The 12,997-nt window shown below is 50.1% G+C and overlaps 1 protein-coding gene across 2 annotated transcripts in view; it reads left to right on the top strand.

Annotated features, from left to right (window-relative positions):
- LOC138966324 (uncharacterized) overlaps nt 1-12,997 on the top strand; it is a 42,126-nt gene that overhangs the window by 25,439 nt on the left and 3,690 nt on the right. The window contains exons 24-36 of one of the 2 annotated variants that reach the window (XM_070338510.1): nt 152-397; nt 766-1,295; nt 1,844-2,021; nt 2,300-5,941; nt 6,196-6,444; nt 6,904-7,059; nt 7,830-8,042; nt 8,594-8,733; nt 9,117-9,318; nt 10,022-10,187; nt 10,878-11,062; nt 11,427-11,698; nt 12,731-12,878. In XM_070338510.1, coding sequence (XP_070194611.1) covers nt 152-397; nt 766-1,295; nt 1,844-2,021; nt 2,300-5,941; nt 6,196-6,444; nt 6,904-7,059; nt 7,830-8,042; nt 8,594-8,733; nt 9,117-9,318; nt 10,022-10,187; nt 10,878-11,062; nt 11,427-11,698; nt 12,731-12,878 — 6,327 coding nt within the window. Of the gene's footprint in view, nt 1-151; nt 398-765; nt 1,296-1,843; nt 2,022-2,299; nt 5,942-6,195; nt 6,445-6,903; nt 7,060-7,553; nt 7,668-7,829; nt 8,043-8,593; nt 8,734-9,116; nt 9,319-10,021; nt 10,188-10,877; nt 11,063-11,426; nt 11,699-12,730; nt 12,879-12,997 lie in introns of those variants that run through there. The other variant, XM_070338511.1, reaches the window with a different exon arrangement.

Genomic DNA, 12,997 nt, shown 5'->3' with positions numbered 1-12,997 from the left:
CGTTTTATTTTCGGACTAACATTTTTAAAACTAAAACACTTTTGCTTTAGCCATCGCAGAAAAGTAGCACCGCACGCCTCCAAATATCCTGCAACAAAGTTAAAATCCCGGGTGTATCTGTCTAACCTTTATCTGTTGCTGACTCATACAGATGAGCGGCACAGCTGGTCTGCAGCTGGACAACCTTCAGCTTCAAGGTCAGATGCTGCACGGCAAGGACAGTTACTCCCTCAACACGCTGTCCAAGATCTCACGTGGTCCGCGCGGCAAGTGGACCGTGGAGGTCAGCTACCCGTCACGCAAGGCTGCATTCACCGCCATCGGTGGTCTCAAGAAGAACAGCGCCGACCTCGACCTCGACCTTGCCTGGGACAAGGAAAGGGATGACTCCGCTAAGGTCAGTAGTTTTTTCCCTGGCATAGATGACGATGGATTAACACGCACGAATGCCGTTTTGCATATAATATGAAGTTATAGTTCACATTGTTTTCTCTGCGGTAACGTTCGGAAACACTCGTTTGTTGATGATGATAATGATAAAAGCACTTAACCCTTAATCCCCAACATAATGCAATAATAATGAGAAATAGTGGAGGTGCATTTCACTCACGCTCTTTATGCATTACACAGTGACAGTATACATAGGCATACTTTTCACGTACAGTCAAAATCCTAGGACAAAAATCCAGCTTGTTTTTCTGTATGAAGAAGATAAGCTTCCATAAGACCTTGACAGTCTGTAGATATTTGTGGTTCCTTCTACAGATCACGCTGTCTGCCAGCGGCGTCCTCAAGAACACCCGCGCCCAGACCAGCTCTAACGCCAAGCTGGAACTGACCACCCCCTTCCACCACCTGCCCCGCCTCAGCGCCAGCGTCAGCTACGACGACGACTCCAAGCGTTATGGACTGGACGGCAAGGTCAGCACGGGCGGCAAGTCCGACACCTACTACTCCACCCTCGACATCCGCAAGCCCCTGTCGCCTAGCAACGTGCAGCTGACGTGGCAGGCCGGCACCCCCGTGAAGGGCATGAAGCGCATGGACGCCTCCGTCGCCCACGTTGCTGACCCCAGCTCCCTGAGCACAGTGGTCAAGGCCTCACGCGGCAAGAGTCAGCTAGAGGTCACTGTCACCGGCAGCAACAAGGGCAGCAGAGGCTCCACTGACGTCAGCGGTGACGTCACCATCAAAAGTGAACTGCCCGGCATGGAAGACGTCAGCATCAGCGCGGCGCACAAGGATGACGGTCAGAAGTACGAAACCACCGGTGCCTTTGTTGTCAACAAAGACAGGTAGGCGCTCACAGCTTATACTGCCACTAGCCTATAGATTGATACCTGTATTCGGATATGTTTAGAGTACAAAACCAGCGGTGTTTCATTTGGAACACAGACAGGTAGGGACTACTACTACCACTTGCCTAGAGATTGTTACGTGTTAACTGTAGTGTATAGAGACTTGTACCAGTCAACAGTCACAACAGGGACAGGTAGGCAGTCATAGCTTTCCCGGCCACAAGCCCAAAGACTGGATGATTTTTACTAACATGTAAAGAGACGAATTTCGGTGAACTGTAACAATATTAAGAATAGAAAAACATTTCATTTTGACACTTTGTAATGTCGGTGTCGTCCTGTAAGAATGCTCATGTCTTACTTTGAGGTTTACAATTCAATAACAACACTCTGTATTTTGGTGTCTGCGTCGAAAAATGACTCCCGTATTATTGCAAAACAGAACGTGATGAGAACAATGATCACGGTTTTGAAAGAAAGAACAGGCATAAATTGCTCAGATATGTAACTAAAAGATAATGTGTTACCATCCTCTCTGTTCACAGGTACTCTGCCGACCTTGACCTGACTCACTTCCGACGTGACTGGCAGATCCAGAACAGCGGCAACCTGAAGATCGCCTCCCCTGAACACGAGATCGCCACCAACTGGCAGCACCGCAGCTCTGACGATGACATCAAGTCGTCCTTGAACTCAAACTGGGGTCGTGGAAAAGAACTGAAGGTACAGTACCAAAATCGAGAGTGAAACATGCCATTGAACAAGTGATGTGGTGTTTGATATTTTTCCATTACTATATTGTCCCATCGCTGGGGAAATCAAGTCGCTTCCTCCAAATGGAAAGCTAGCAGTAACAGAGTCGCGCTAAGGATGTGCGTATTAAGGTCATACGGTTCTAGCGTTTTGTTTTTCATAATGATAATTGGGTTGTCAGTATTTTCACAATACACTTCAGAAGACGAATCATTGTTAAACAACTGAGGTCTTGTGTCTCTTCACAGGTGGCTCTGTCCGGCAACAAGCAGCTGGGTGACTACAACAGCAAGGTCAAGGGCGCTTTTACCGTGCGGTCTCCATGGGAACCCGTGCGTGACATTCAGCTGACCCTGAAACACGAGCACAGCGACGGACAGTGCAAACACAAGGCTGAGTTCGTGCATAACGGCGAGAAGAAGATGTCCACCGCCATGAACTACCTGGTCATACCTTCAGACATCAGCGGCGACTTTGCTCTCTCTCTGCCCATCATGGAAGACAAGTCCGGCAGCCTGACCATCAAGCGCAGCGGCTACCCCGTCACAGCCCACGCCGAGCTGCAGATCGCGCGCGGCAAGATCATCGCTGGTGACGTCTCTTACAGCAAGGACAGCAACATCGACATGGACGGCAACCTGAGGATCACCACGCCCTTCGAAGCCCTCAGGGCCATCACCCTCAGCGGGTCCACCAAGCGCGAGGGAGACGACATCCTGGCCAAGGCCATCCTGGACTACGGAGTCCGCAAGAACTACGACGCTGAGATCAGAATCCGCCCTGATACTCTGAGCCTCGCCCGCATCACCTTCCACACCCCACTGTCTGCACTTTCCTCTCTGGAGGCCGGTTACCGGGTCGCCGGGGACTGGCTAGACCTTGATGCTAGCGCCGACCTGGCCGTCGAGCCTGCACTGGGAAAATACAGCGGGTCCCTGATCTGGCAGAATGACGACGAGATCTCCGGCAAGCTGAGGATCGACACTCCACTCAGAGACCTGCGCTACATGCAGCTGGTGGCCAGCAGCCAGGAGACGGCCCAGGGCCGCAAGAGTCGCATGGAAGCGGAGTACTTCCCCCGCAAGTTGTACGCCCTCACCTCCTTCTACAGCACCGATCTGCCCATCATCTTCACGTTGGACGCCGAAACCCCCATCCCCGGCTACAACAGCTTCGGTCTAAACATCCGCCACCAGCACGGCGACTCCGCCATTAACACCCACGGCGAGCTGCAGTACCTGCCTGAGCGCGTGATCGAGAGCACCCTGGCCCTCAGCTGGCTGGACAACATGGACGGCAGCCTGGTGGTCAAGACTCCGTTCTCTGGCCTGGAGGAGAGCAAGCTGTCCTTCCGCCACGACGGCGACATCGAGGACTTCAGCAGCCACGCTGAAGGCGAGCTGATGCGCCACACCATGGTGGCCGACGCGCAGTTCAAGGCCGGATACAAGTCATCAGGCATCTTCACTCTGGAATCCTCGCTGGCGAAGGAAGTCAAGGCCAAGTTCAGCAAGTCTGGCGACCTCGAAAACCTCAGGGGATCCGCTTCCGCTGCCTACGGCGACCAGGAAATCAAGGGCGACATCCAGCACAGGATGAACTCGCGCAGCCTGTCCACATCCGTCTCTCTCAACACGCCCTTCACCAAGGTCATCAAGTCGTCCGTGGAGCTGAGCAACAAACAGGGCATCATGCAGGGCGATATGAGCGGCCAGTACGGGCCCAAGAAGGTGGAGATGAAGAACTCCGTGAGCCTGGCTCTGCCCGACGCCAGCATGAGCTCCAGCCTCAGCTACAAGCTGGACAACTCGGGTCCCCAGGAGGTGAAGCTGACGGCCAGCAAGAAGGGAGAGTGGCGCAGCATGGACCTGGCCGCTTCTCTCACCACGCCCTACACCCAGGACGCCGCGCTGTCGCTGCGCCACGTCTGCTACATGCCAGTCTCCTACCAGGCCACCCTCGCCGCCAACTACGGCAGCCGCCACACCATCGCCAGCAACACCATCATGGAAAACCGCGACAACGCCTTCAGCGCCTCCAGCGTCAACTCTTACAGAATGGACGGACATCCGCGCGAGATCTCCGCCTCCGTCGGGAAGAACGGCGACATGGACGACATGAGCGTCTCCGCCAGCGCCAAGTACAACGGTCAGGAGGTCGGCCTGCAGGGCCAGCTGAAGCAGACTGACGGCATCGCGGCCAATGTGCAGGTCAACACGCCCTTCGAGGACTTTGAGCGCCTGGCAGCCGACATGACCTACTCCCCCATCAGAAACGGTTTCGACCAGCAGAGCAGCGTGACCTACATGCGCGGCAAGAAGATCCAGCAGACCCTGAGAGTGGAGAATGACGACCTCCGCGCCATGCAGCTGGACGCCTCCCTGACCACGCCCATCCAGAACCTGGAGAGCACCGCCCTCAACGCGCAGCATACCTACGACCAGCACACCAAGGAATGCTCTGGCTCCGCCCAGATCACGTCAATCCTCGGCAAGCACCTGGTCAACTACCGTCGCGTGGGTGACTGGGACCACATGACCCTGGATGCCGCTGTGGACGGAAACGGAGAGAAGCTGGAGGGTCACGTCGACAGAGTTCCGCTCAGCAACGGCTACAAGCACGCCATCGACCTGAAGGGATTGGGCGAGGAACTTCAGGCTTCACTTGAGCTTGAGAAGACGCAGGAGAAGGTGAGCGGTAAGGCCGCTGCCTCCCTCGCACCTGCCTCCATCAGCATCGAAGGCGACGCCTCCATGACGGGATTCACCGCCGAGCTTAACGCCAAGGCCGACATCAACACTCAGACCCGCAGAGACACCGCCACCATCGCCCTGAAGAAGACTGGACCCCTGAACGACATCACCGTGGACATGCGAGGTGCACTCAATGCCAAGAAGGCCAGCGCTATTGCCGAGTTCAAGAACTCCCCAGGCGATCTGTCCGGCAAGGTGAAGATCAGCACGCCTTTCGAGGGCTTCACCAAGGTGGGCGGTTCCTTCAGTCACTCCGGAGACCTCAACCGTTTCAACAGCCAGGGCAGCGTGACGTATCTCGACGACCAGGAAATCTCTACCAAGGCCAACTTCTACCGCTACGAGTGGAGCCGCATTGAGGCAGCCGCTGAGCTGAGCACACCTTTCTCTGGCTTGGAGTCCACCAAGGCTGAGTACCGCCACGCAGGCTCTCCCGACAGCTTCACTTGCTCCTCTTCCCTAGAATACGGCGACTCCAAGAAGATCTCCAGCGACGTGCGTGCCGTTCTGGACCCCAAGTACGACATCACCCTCACCGTGAAGACTCCGTTCCGCGGGTACAGGAAGATGGTTGCAGCGGCCGCTCTGGAGAGCCTGGGCAACGCTCACAGCGCCAGCTCCTCTGTGGAACTTGTCGGCAGCGAGCGCTACGCCATTGACGGCAGTCTGGACATGGACTCCATCCCAATGACCTTCACCGGCAAGCTGACCACGCCCATTGAAGCCCTGGGCAGTGTGGAGGTCAGCGGTTCTCACCACGGTCAGCTGGACGACTTCAGCTCCTCCCTCATCTTCAACTCCCCTCAGACTGACGTCATCAAGGGCGACGCTATGCTGACGGTGAACTCCCTCTATGACGTCAACGGCGCTGCGTCATTCAGCAGCCAGCTGTCGGGCCTGGAGGACCTGAGAGCCGAAGTGAAGACGAGCGACCAGGGCAGCAGCAAGACCGGACACGCCATGGTCCGCTGGGCGCCTGAGCTGCAAGTTGCAGTGGACGGTACCTACGACCTCAAGGACTACTGGTACCAGAAGCAGCTGATGGCTGACCTGACCCTCTCCACCCCCTTCCAGCCATTGCGCTCCGCCAACATGCACGTGCAGCACGAGCAGAAGGACAGCAAGTACTCGCCCAAGGTGTGTGTCTGTGTGGTCGTGAAGTTGTGTGTGTGTGGGTGTGTTTGTGTGTGTGTGTGTGTGTGTGTGTGTGTGTGTGTGTGTGTGTGTGTCACCGTGTGTGTGTGTCACCGTGTGTGTATGTCACCGTGTGTGTGTCACCGTGTGTATGTTTTAGAATATTTCTCTTATGTCTGTGAAGAGGTCACGCTAAAAGGCATTATTAGCACTGAATGTACATTTAAAAGTCATATGGCTGTCTTATGTCTGTGAAGGTGGAACTCACACTGAACGGGGACACCCTGCTGGATGCTGAGGGAGAACTGACCATCGGCGACTCTCCTGCGATGTCTCTGACGTCACGCAAACCGTTGCCGGCCCAGCTGACCGGCTCGCTCAACATGGCGGGCGCGGAGAAGGAGGGCGAGATCTTCTTCAACTGGAACCGCGACGAGAGCGACAAGAACGTGCGCGTGCAGACCAAGGTCAAGGACATCACGGACGACAAAGATTTCTCCGTCAAGGTCGGTGAACAAGAAAGGAGAAATGAGTTTGAACAATTAAAAGCGTGCTGCAGGTTGTCATTATTCGATGGAACTTATGATGAGAGTAGAGGTTGAGTTAAAGTTTGAACACAGTGATTTGGATATGATATGCTGTCTTGCAAGAGCGAAACTAAGATAAGTTAAGAACGACAAGGAGAAGCGTTGTGAAATTGTTTTGACTGCTACTTTCTGTGGTAATGTGTAACACTACCGAAGTTAGAGACTTCGATTTATTGGTCTAACACGCTGTCGCACGATTTATAGCAACTGTTAGCAATACGGTTTGAGGAAAAGAATGTTACAAAAGATATGCGTTTTTATTTTACTTTTTTTAAATCTTGTATTGTTCGAACTAGCCAAAGAAGTCTTACCATAGTCTCAGTTTGACAAGGCAGTGTCCGCGTTTTAAATAGTAATAATTAGTTGTGTGGTGTGCAGATGATTCTGCCTTACCGCACAGTGAGTTCAGGTGTGACACTGAAGAAGCAGGACACCGCACTGACCAGTGAAGGCTACCTGTCATGGGATGACCGTGCCGACAGGAAGGTCTTCTACACTGTCCAGCTCAACGACAACAGCCAATACTACCGCAAGGTGCGTTCACTCGTCATAATCACAATGACGTTTTCTGCCTGGTCCTTTCCTTGTAATTTTTCTTGCAGTGAAAAGTTACAGATAATCGGTTTTTATTAGTCGTGTTCAAACTATTCTCAAGGGGGAATTCGCGCTTCTTCTTTTTGTGTGCAAACTTCCTTGTCTAACCTGCGACACATTTGTCCACCGTAGACTTTGCACACAGCAGTTTACGATTTAAAGTTTTCTTCACAACAAACCAGCACGTGCATGTTATCCAGGGCAACAAGTACCTCATGTGTACTGAAAATTAGAATCACAACGTGCTTGCTGTCTTAATTCGCAAAGACAGCGAATTTCAGCACAGCAGTATCAATCATCACAGCTGTGTGTGCGTGTCTCTCCCCCTATACTGTATCTCTACTCCTGGAAGGCGGCAGCGTGAAGTTAGCAGTTCCTGCTCATACACTGGAAGGTTCTGATATTTATATCTACTTGTATCTCTACCCCTCTAGGTGTACGACGGCAGCGTGAAGGTGGGAGTTTCTGCTCGTACGCTGCTCGTACCCTGGAAGGTTCTGACATTTATTTCTACTGTATCTCTACTCCTCTAGGTTCACGACGGCAGCGTGAAGGTGGGAGTTCCTGCTCATACCGTGGAAGATTCTGATATTCATATCTACTGTTTCTCTACTCTTCTAGGTTTACGACGGCAGCGTGAAGGTGGGAGTTCCTGCTCGTACCCTGGAAGATTCTGACATGTATTTCTACTGTTATCTCTACTCCTCTAGGTGTACGACGGCAGCGTGAAGGTAGGAGTTCCTGCTCGTACCCTGGAAGGTTCCGGCTCGTACTCCCACAGCCAGCAGACCTCCGCGCTTGACGGTACATTCTCGTGGGACGCCGAGCGTGACGTGACGAAACAGGTGGGCTTCCAGGCCAAGCTGACCAACGGCGACAAGACAAAGGCTGACCTCAAGTTCCTCATGCCTGCCATCGGCAAGGTGTGTGTGTGGCCATGGAGTGGGGACTGGGGATAATTACTAATAAAAGAAAAGCAAATTTGAACTTCGTTATGCCAGTCTTCTTTGGCAATCGCAAATCTGGTCATCAATTTTTATTTATGTTCTGAGATAGTCTCAGATTATGTACTAAGGTAGATTCAGATGTATTTCAGATGTATTCACTGTCGTGAGACAAAACAATATTGTGGTTGGCTGTCATACAAAAGAGTGTTTGCTTGTTAATTAGGCAATTATTTTGCATCGCGTATGTGTTCGTGGTTTTCTTTTTGATTTTTTTTAAACAGTTTTTACAATATTATGTTAATATCGATTTCACGAGCTCCAAAACCATGTTGTTTGCTTATGACGAGAGAACCACACGCAGTTCACGTGTAAAGCCTGATATGAATTAAGGGAGGTCAAGTCCGCTGCACGAAGCTTTGGCAATGAATTTCGAATAAAAAATAGACTTCGCGAAGTCTTTGCGAAGTTAACTTCGGGGTACATCAGGGTCAGCCTGTTAAATCCCGTCTTTAACCTTGACCGTACAGGAGGTGCACATCGACCACGAGATGGAGGTGAACCAGGGCCGCACAGTGTGGGACGGCAGGACGCAGCTCTCCTACTCCAAGGACTCTCGCAGGAAGCTCACTGTCGCCTCCTCTCTCAAGGACGTCTCTGCTTCGTTCCAGTGAGTAAAATAATGCAAAATAAAATAAGATTGGAAGGAGGGATAAATCTGAAGTGGAAAACCAACACAAAATTAATCTACATGTGTGGGCCTCACAGATTTTTTTTTTAGTTGTGGGAATGAAATTTTTTTAACGATATCAGATCGAGTTTTTCAGCAAATATTTCGGATGTAGCTGTTCGAAATTTGTAGTGTTTCTCGCTGCGATTGTTCTGTTTTTGTTTTTGCTGTAGTTCACTTACTCAATGTATCAGATCGAGTTTTTCAGCAAACCGGCATTTCGAATGCAGCTGTTCGAAATTTGCAGTGTTTCCCGCTGTGATTGTTCTGTTGTTGTTTTCGCTGTAGTACACTAACTCAATGTCCACCTGTCCAACGTCCAGGTCCGGCCAGAACTACAGCCTGGCTGTCGCCATCTCCCACCCCCATACCAAGACCGACATCAGCTTCACCTCACACATCGGAGCCACCGGGGAACGCTACTCCGCTGCCATGGATACCGTGTACTTGACGTCACAAAGCGAGCGCAAGATGATGGCTCTCCGCGGCGAGATCGACCGTCTGCGTCGCCAGATTGACCTGGAGGTGAGAGAGATGGGAAAAGGTGGTAGAGAGGGGGGGGAGGGATATGGAGAGAGCGAGAGAGAGATTGAGAGGGAGAGAGAGAGAGAGAGAGAGGCAGAGACAGAGAGAGAGACAGAGAGAGAGGCAGAGAGAAAGAGAGACAGAGAGAGAGGCAGAGATTGTTGGTCAGCCTCTCTGTTTTTATGTGTTTCTGGCCGTATGTCCATCTGGCCGAATGTCCATCTGTCCGTGTGTCAGTCCATCTGTCTGTCCGACCGAGTGAGTGTCTGTTTGTGTTTGAACTGTTCAATTGTGATGACAGTGCGACAGACAGATAAACAGTAATGTTTTAAAGAGAAAAAATCAACATAAAGCAAAAAATTAGCTGCACGCGATCAATATGGAAGCAAAGATTATGTTCTCCGCAACCGAAAAAACTCAAGATAACCTAGCTCAGCTGTAAATAGATGAATTTCAGAAATACATCTGTCGGGTTTGTTTGGGTTGTGGAAGAGAAGCTTTCCTTGTTTTTCCGTAGAAACACAGAGGCACGCTACACGTGGCATTGTAGGCTTGCCTCAGTTTTTTTTTATGGAAGCAAGAGATAACAGCTCTTCCAGAACCCATACAAACTTGACTGACTTATTTTCAAAACATCGTCTATTATGGCATGTCCTACATTAGAACGAAAGCTTACCCTGAACCGTGTGTCTGTGTCGTACAGCTGGTGAGCCCCATGAAGAAAATGTCGATGCGGGGCGAGGTGCAGTCCACTGAGCCCTACCTCATCAGGCTGGTCAACACGTATGACGACAGCGAGATCATCGAGTCTCAGCTCAAGGTCGACCCCGAGGCACGCTCCGTGCAGTTCATCACCAACTACGACCTGGGTGAGTAACTGCATCTGGAAAATGTGAAACACTAACTGGCTGACTCTTGGAAACTTAGAGCCCGAACTGATTGGCTCTTGGAAACTTAGAACCCTAACTGATTGGCTCTTGGAAACTTAGAGCCCTAACTGATTGGCTCTTGAAAACTTAGAGTCCTAACTGATTGGCTCTTGGAAACTTAGAGTACTAACTGATTGGCTCTTGAAAACTTAGAGCCCTAACTGATTAGCTCTTGGAAACTTAGAGTCCTAACTGATCGGTTCTTGGAACCATAGAGTCCTAAATGATCGATTCTTGGATATTGATTTAAAGCCCCAACTGATTGATTGTGGAATATTTATTTAGAGCTCTACGTGATTGATGATTGGATATTTATTTAAAGGTCCAACATCGATTCTAGCAAAGCTAAAGCACTGATTGGTTTTTAAAGATTTGTATACAGCTTTAACTGATTCACATTTATCGCCTAAGCTCGTTGATCTGGGACATTTATAGCTGAAACTGATTAATTCTTGTACATGTAAAGCTGTCACTAATACAAAGTGTTAAACCCAGGACCTACCAGCTGCCGTACGTAGCAATCATCGTTCAATCTTAGTGTATTTACCCCACCAGCCTTATGCCTTTCCCACAGCGACACGGAACCAAGCATGTTGTGTTCTTTAACTATGGCACTGTGTGTGTTTGCAGACAACCCCGAGAACCAGCTGATCCTGCAGGCAGGCTATGTGAACGCCTCTGCCTTCAGCGCTGAGCTGTACCGCCAGCAGCGAGACAGGAAGATCAGTGATGCCCTGCTGGCCACGCGTCTCAACACCTCCACCCTGCTCCACACCCGTCTCGCCTGGAGACCCCAGAGCATTGATGACATGGAGGTAGGTACTGGATTAGATTGTAGAGTATAAGTCTGAGGGTCTGCCTTTAATGTGAACTATACGCCTAAAGATGCGTAGCAATAACTGACAAACTGAGGAGCAACAATTCAATACTTTGCCCTGCTTGAGAAATGATTCAAACGTCCATTTCTGTTTAATGTTGTTTGGGGTGTTTGTTTCTTTGTTTGATTCTTTGTAATTACTATCTCCATTTCAAACCTACTCTGCTTGTCTGCTTCCTTGTCTGGCTGTCTTTTCAATAGTCGTCTGTTTTCTTCGTCAATGTCTTATTAATTACTCAAACACATTCGTCAGCAGAAAGCATCCTCATGGTCTAATTCACACTGGTTTCTTTAACCACCAGAGCTACGCACGCGGCAAAACCATCAGCTACTCCGACAACATCCGCAAGACACTCGAGTCTGCCACCAGCGCTACCGGACGGGAACTGAGCGACAAATACGCCACCATCACAGAAGAGCTGTACTCGGAGTTGTCGCCCGTGCTTGACCTCGCTCACAGCGAGCTGAGCAGACTGGGTCAGCAATTAGAGAAGTCGCGCAAACAGCTGAGCAGGATGTACCGCAACAACGACTTTTACTTGCAGAACATCGGGGATTCCGCTTCTGAACTGATGTGAGAACACCGTGAATTGTTTGTCCGTTAACCCCTGTGTGTGTGTGTGTGTGTGTGTGTGTGTGTGTGTGTGTGTGTGTGTGTGTGTGTGTGTGTGTGTGTGTGTCCAGGTCCATTGTATTGTCCAACATCCTAGAACTTAGAGGCAGTGCGGGACAAATAAGGTACCGATATATAAATCCGTAGTTACTCCTACAGTTTTAATATTGAAGAATTCACAAAGCAGTCTTTTCAGCACATATTATCTTCAAGATAGAGCGATCCATGCATGGGTCATACGCACATACTGGATTGGGTAACTTTATACCGATAGACTGCAAACCTTTGAAGGCACAGACTGAGCCAGAGCCAGTGTGCTAAGAAGACACACACGTTTGAGTAGAATCAATCAATCAATCAATCAATGACGCTTATATCGCGCATATTCCGTGGGTACAGTTCTAGGCGCTCTGCAGTGATGCCGTGTGAGATTAAATTTTATACGGCCAGTAGATTGCAGCCATTTCGGCGCATATTTACCTTTCACGGCCTATTATTCCAAGTCACACGGGTATAGGTAGACAATTATTAACTGTGCCTAAGCAATTTTGCCAGGAAAGACCCTTTTGTCAATCGTGGGATCTTTAACGTGCACACCCAATGTAGTGGACACGGGGGGAGGGTTCGGACACCGAAGAGAGTCTGCACACAAAGTTGACTCTGAAATAAATGAGGGATTGCAAATGAATTGAGTCAAGGTTGATGTAGCTTCAGGGGAACCCCCTTTCAAGACGTCCTCCCTGTTAAGACCCTGTTTTCTTTGACTTTTTATTCATAACCTCTGAAAATGTCCCCCCCCCCCCCATTTTAAGACTCTCTCCTTTAATGACCTGATTTTGTCAGATTTGATTAGGTCTTAAAAGGGGGGTCCACTGTATTGTTTAAAGCAATCCTGAATTTACAAGCTCAGACGCACAAGAGACACATCTTTTGTGCTTGTTGCCATACCCGAAAACGAACTGTTACCATAAGTCTGTACGTTCTTACTTACAGCGTCGCCATGAAAGACTACAACGACGCCTACAAAGAGGCCTACGACACCATCATCGGCGACATCAGAGGCAAACTGCAAGACATCAAAGATTACGACATCCGTCAGCAGTACGAGAAACTCGTTGAAGACATCGCCGAACAAATCGCTGTAAGTTATACACATTCTATGATTTGTCTCGACTTTCCTGCTCTGCAAAAATGCGGGTGTTACAAAACTAGTTCGGAGTATGTATGACTTCGAAAAGTATAGTATACTTCTCTCCCGTC

Source organism: Littorina saxatilis, linkage group LG5, assembly GCF_037325665.1.
Source record: "Littorina saxatilis isolate snail1 linkage group LG5, US_GU_Lsax_2.0, whole genome shotgun sequence".
NCBI lineage: Eukaryota > Metazoa > Mollusca > Gastropoda > Littorinimorpha > Littorinidae > Littorina > Littorina saxatilis.
Note: the sequence above shows the minus strand (reverse complement) of the source record. Positions and strands in the feature narration are given on the sequence as shown.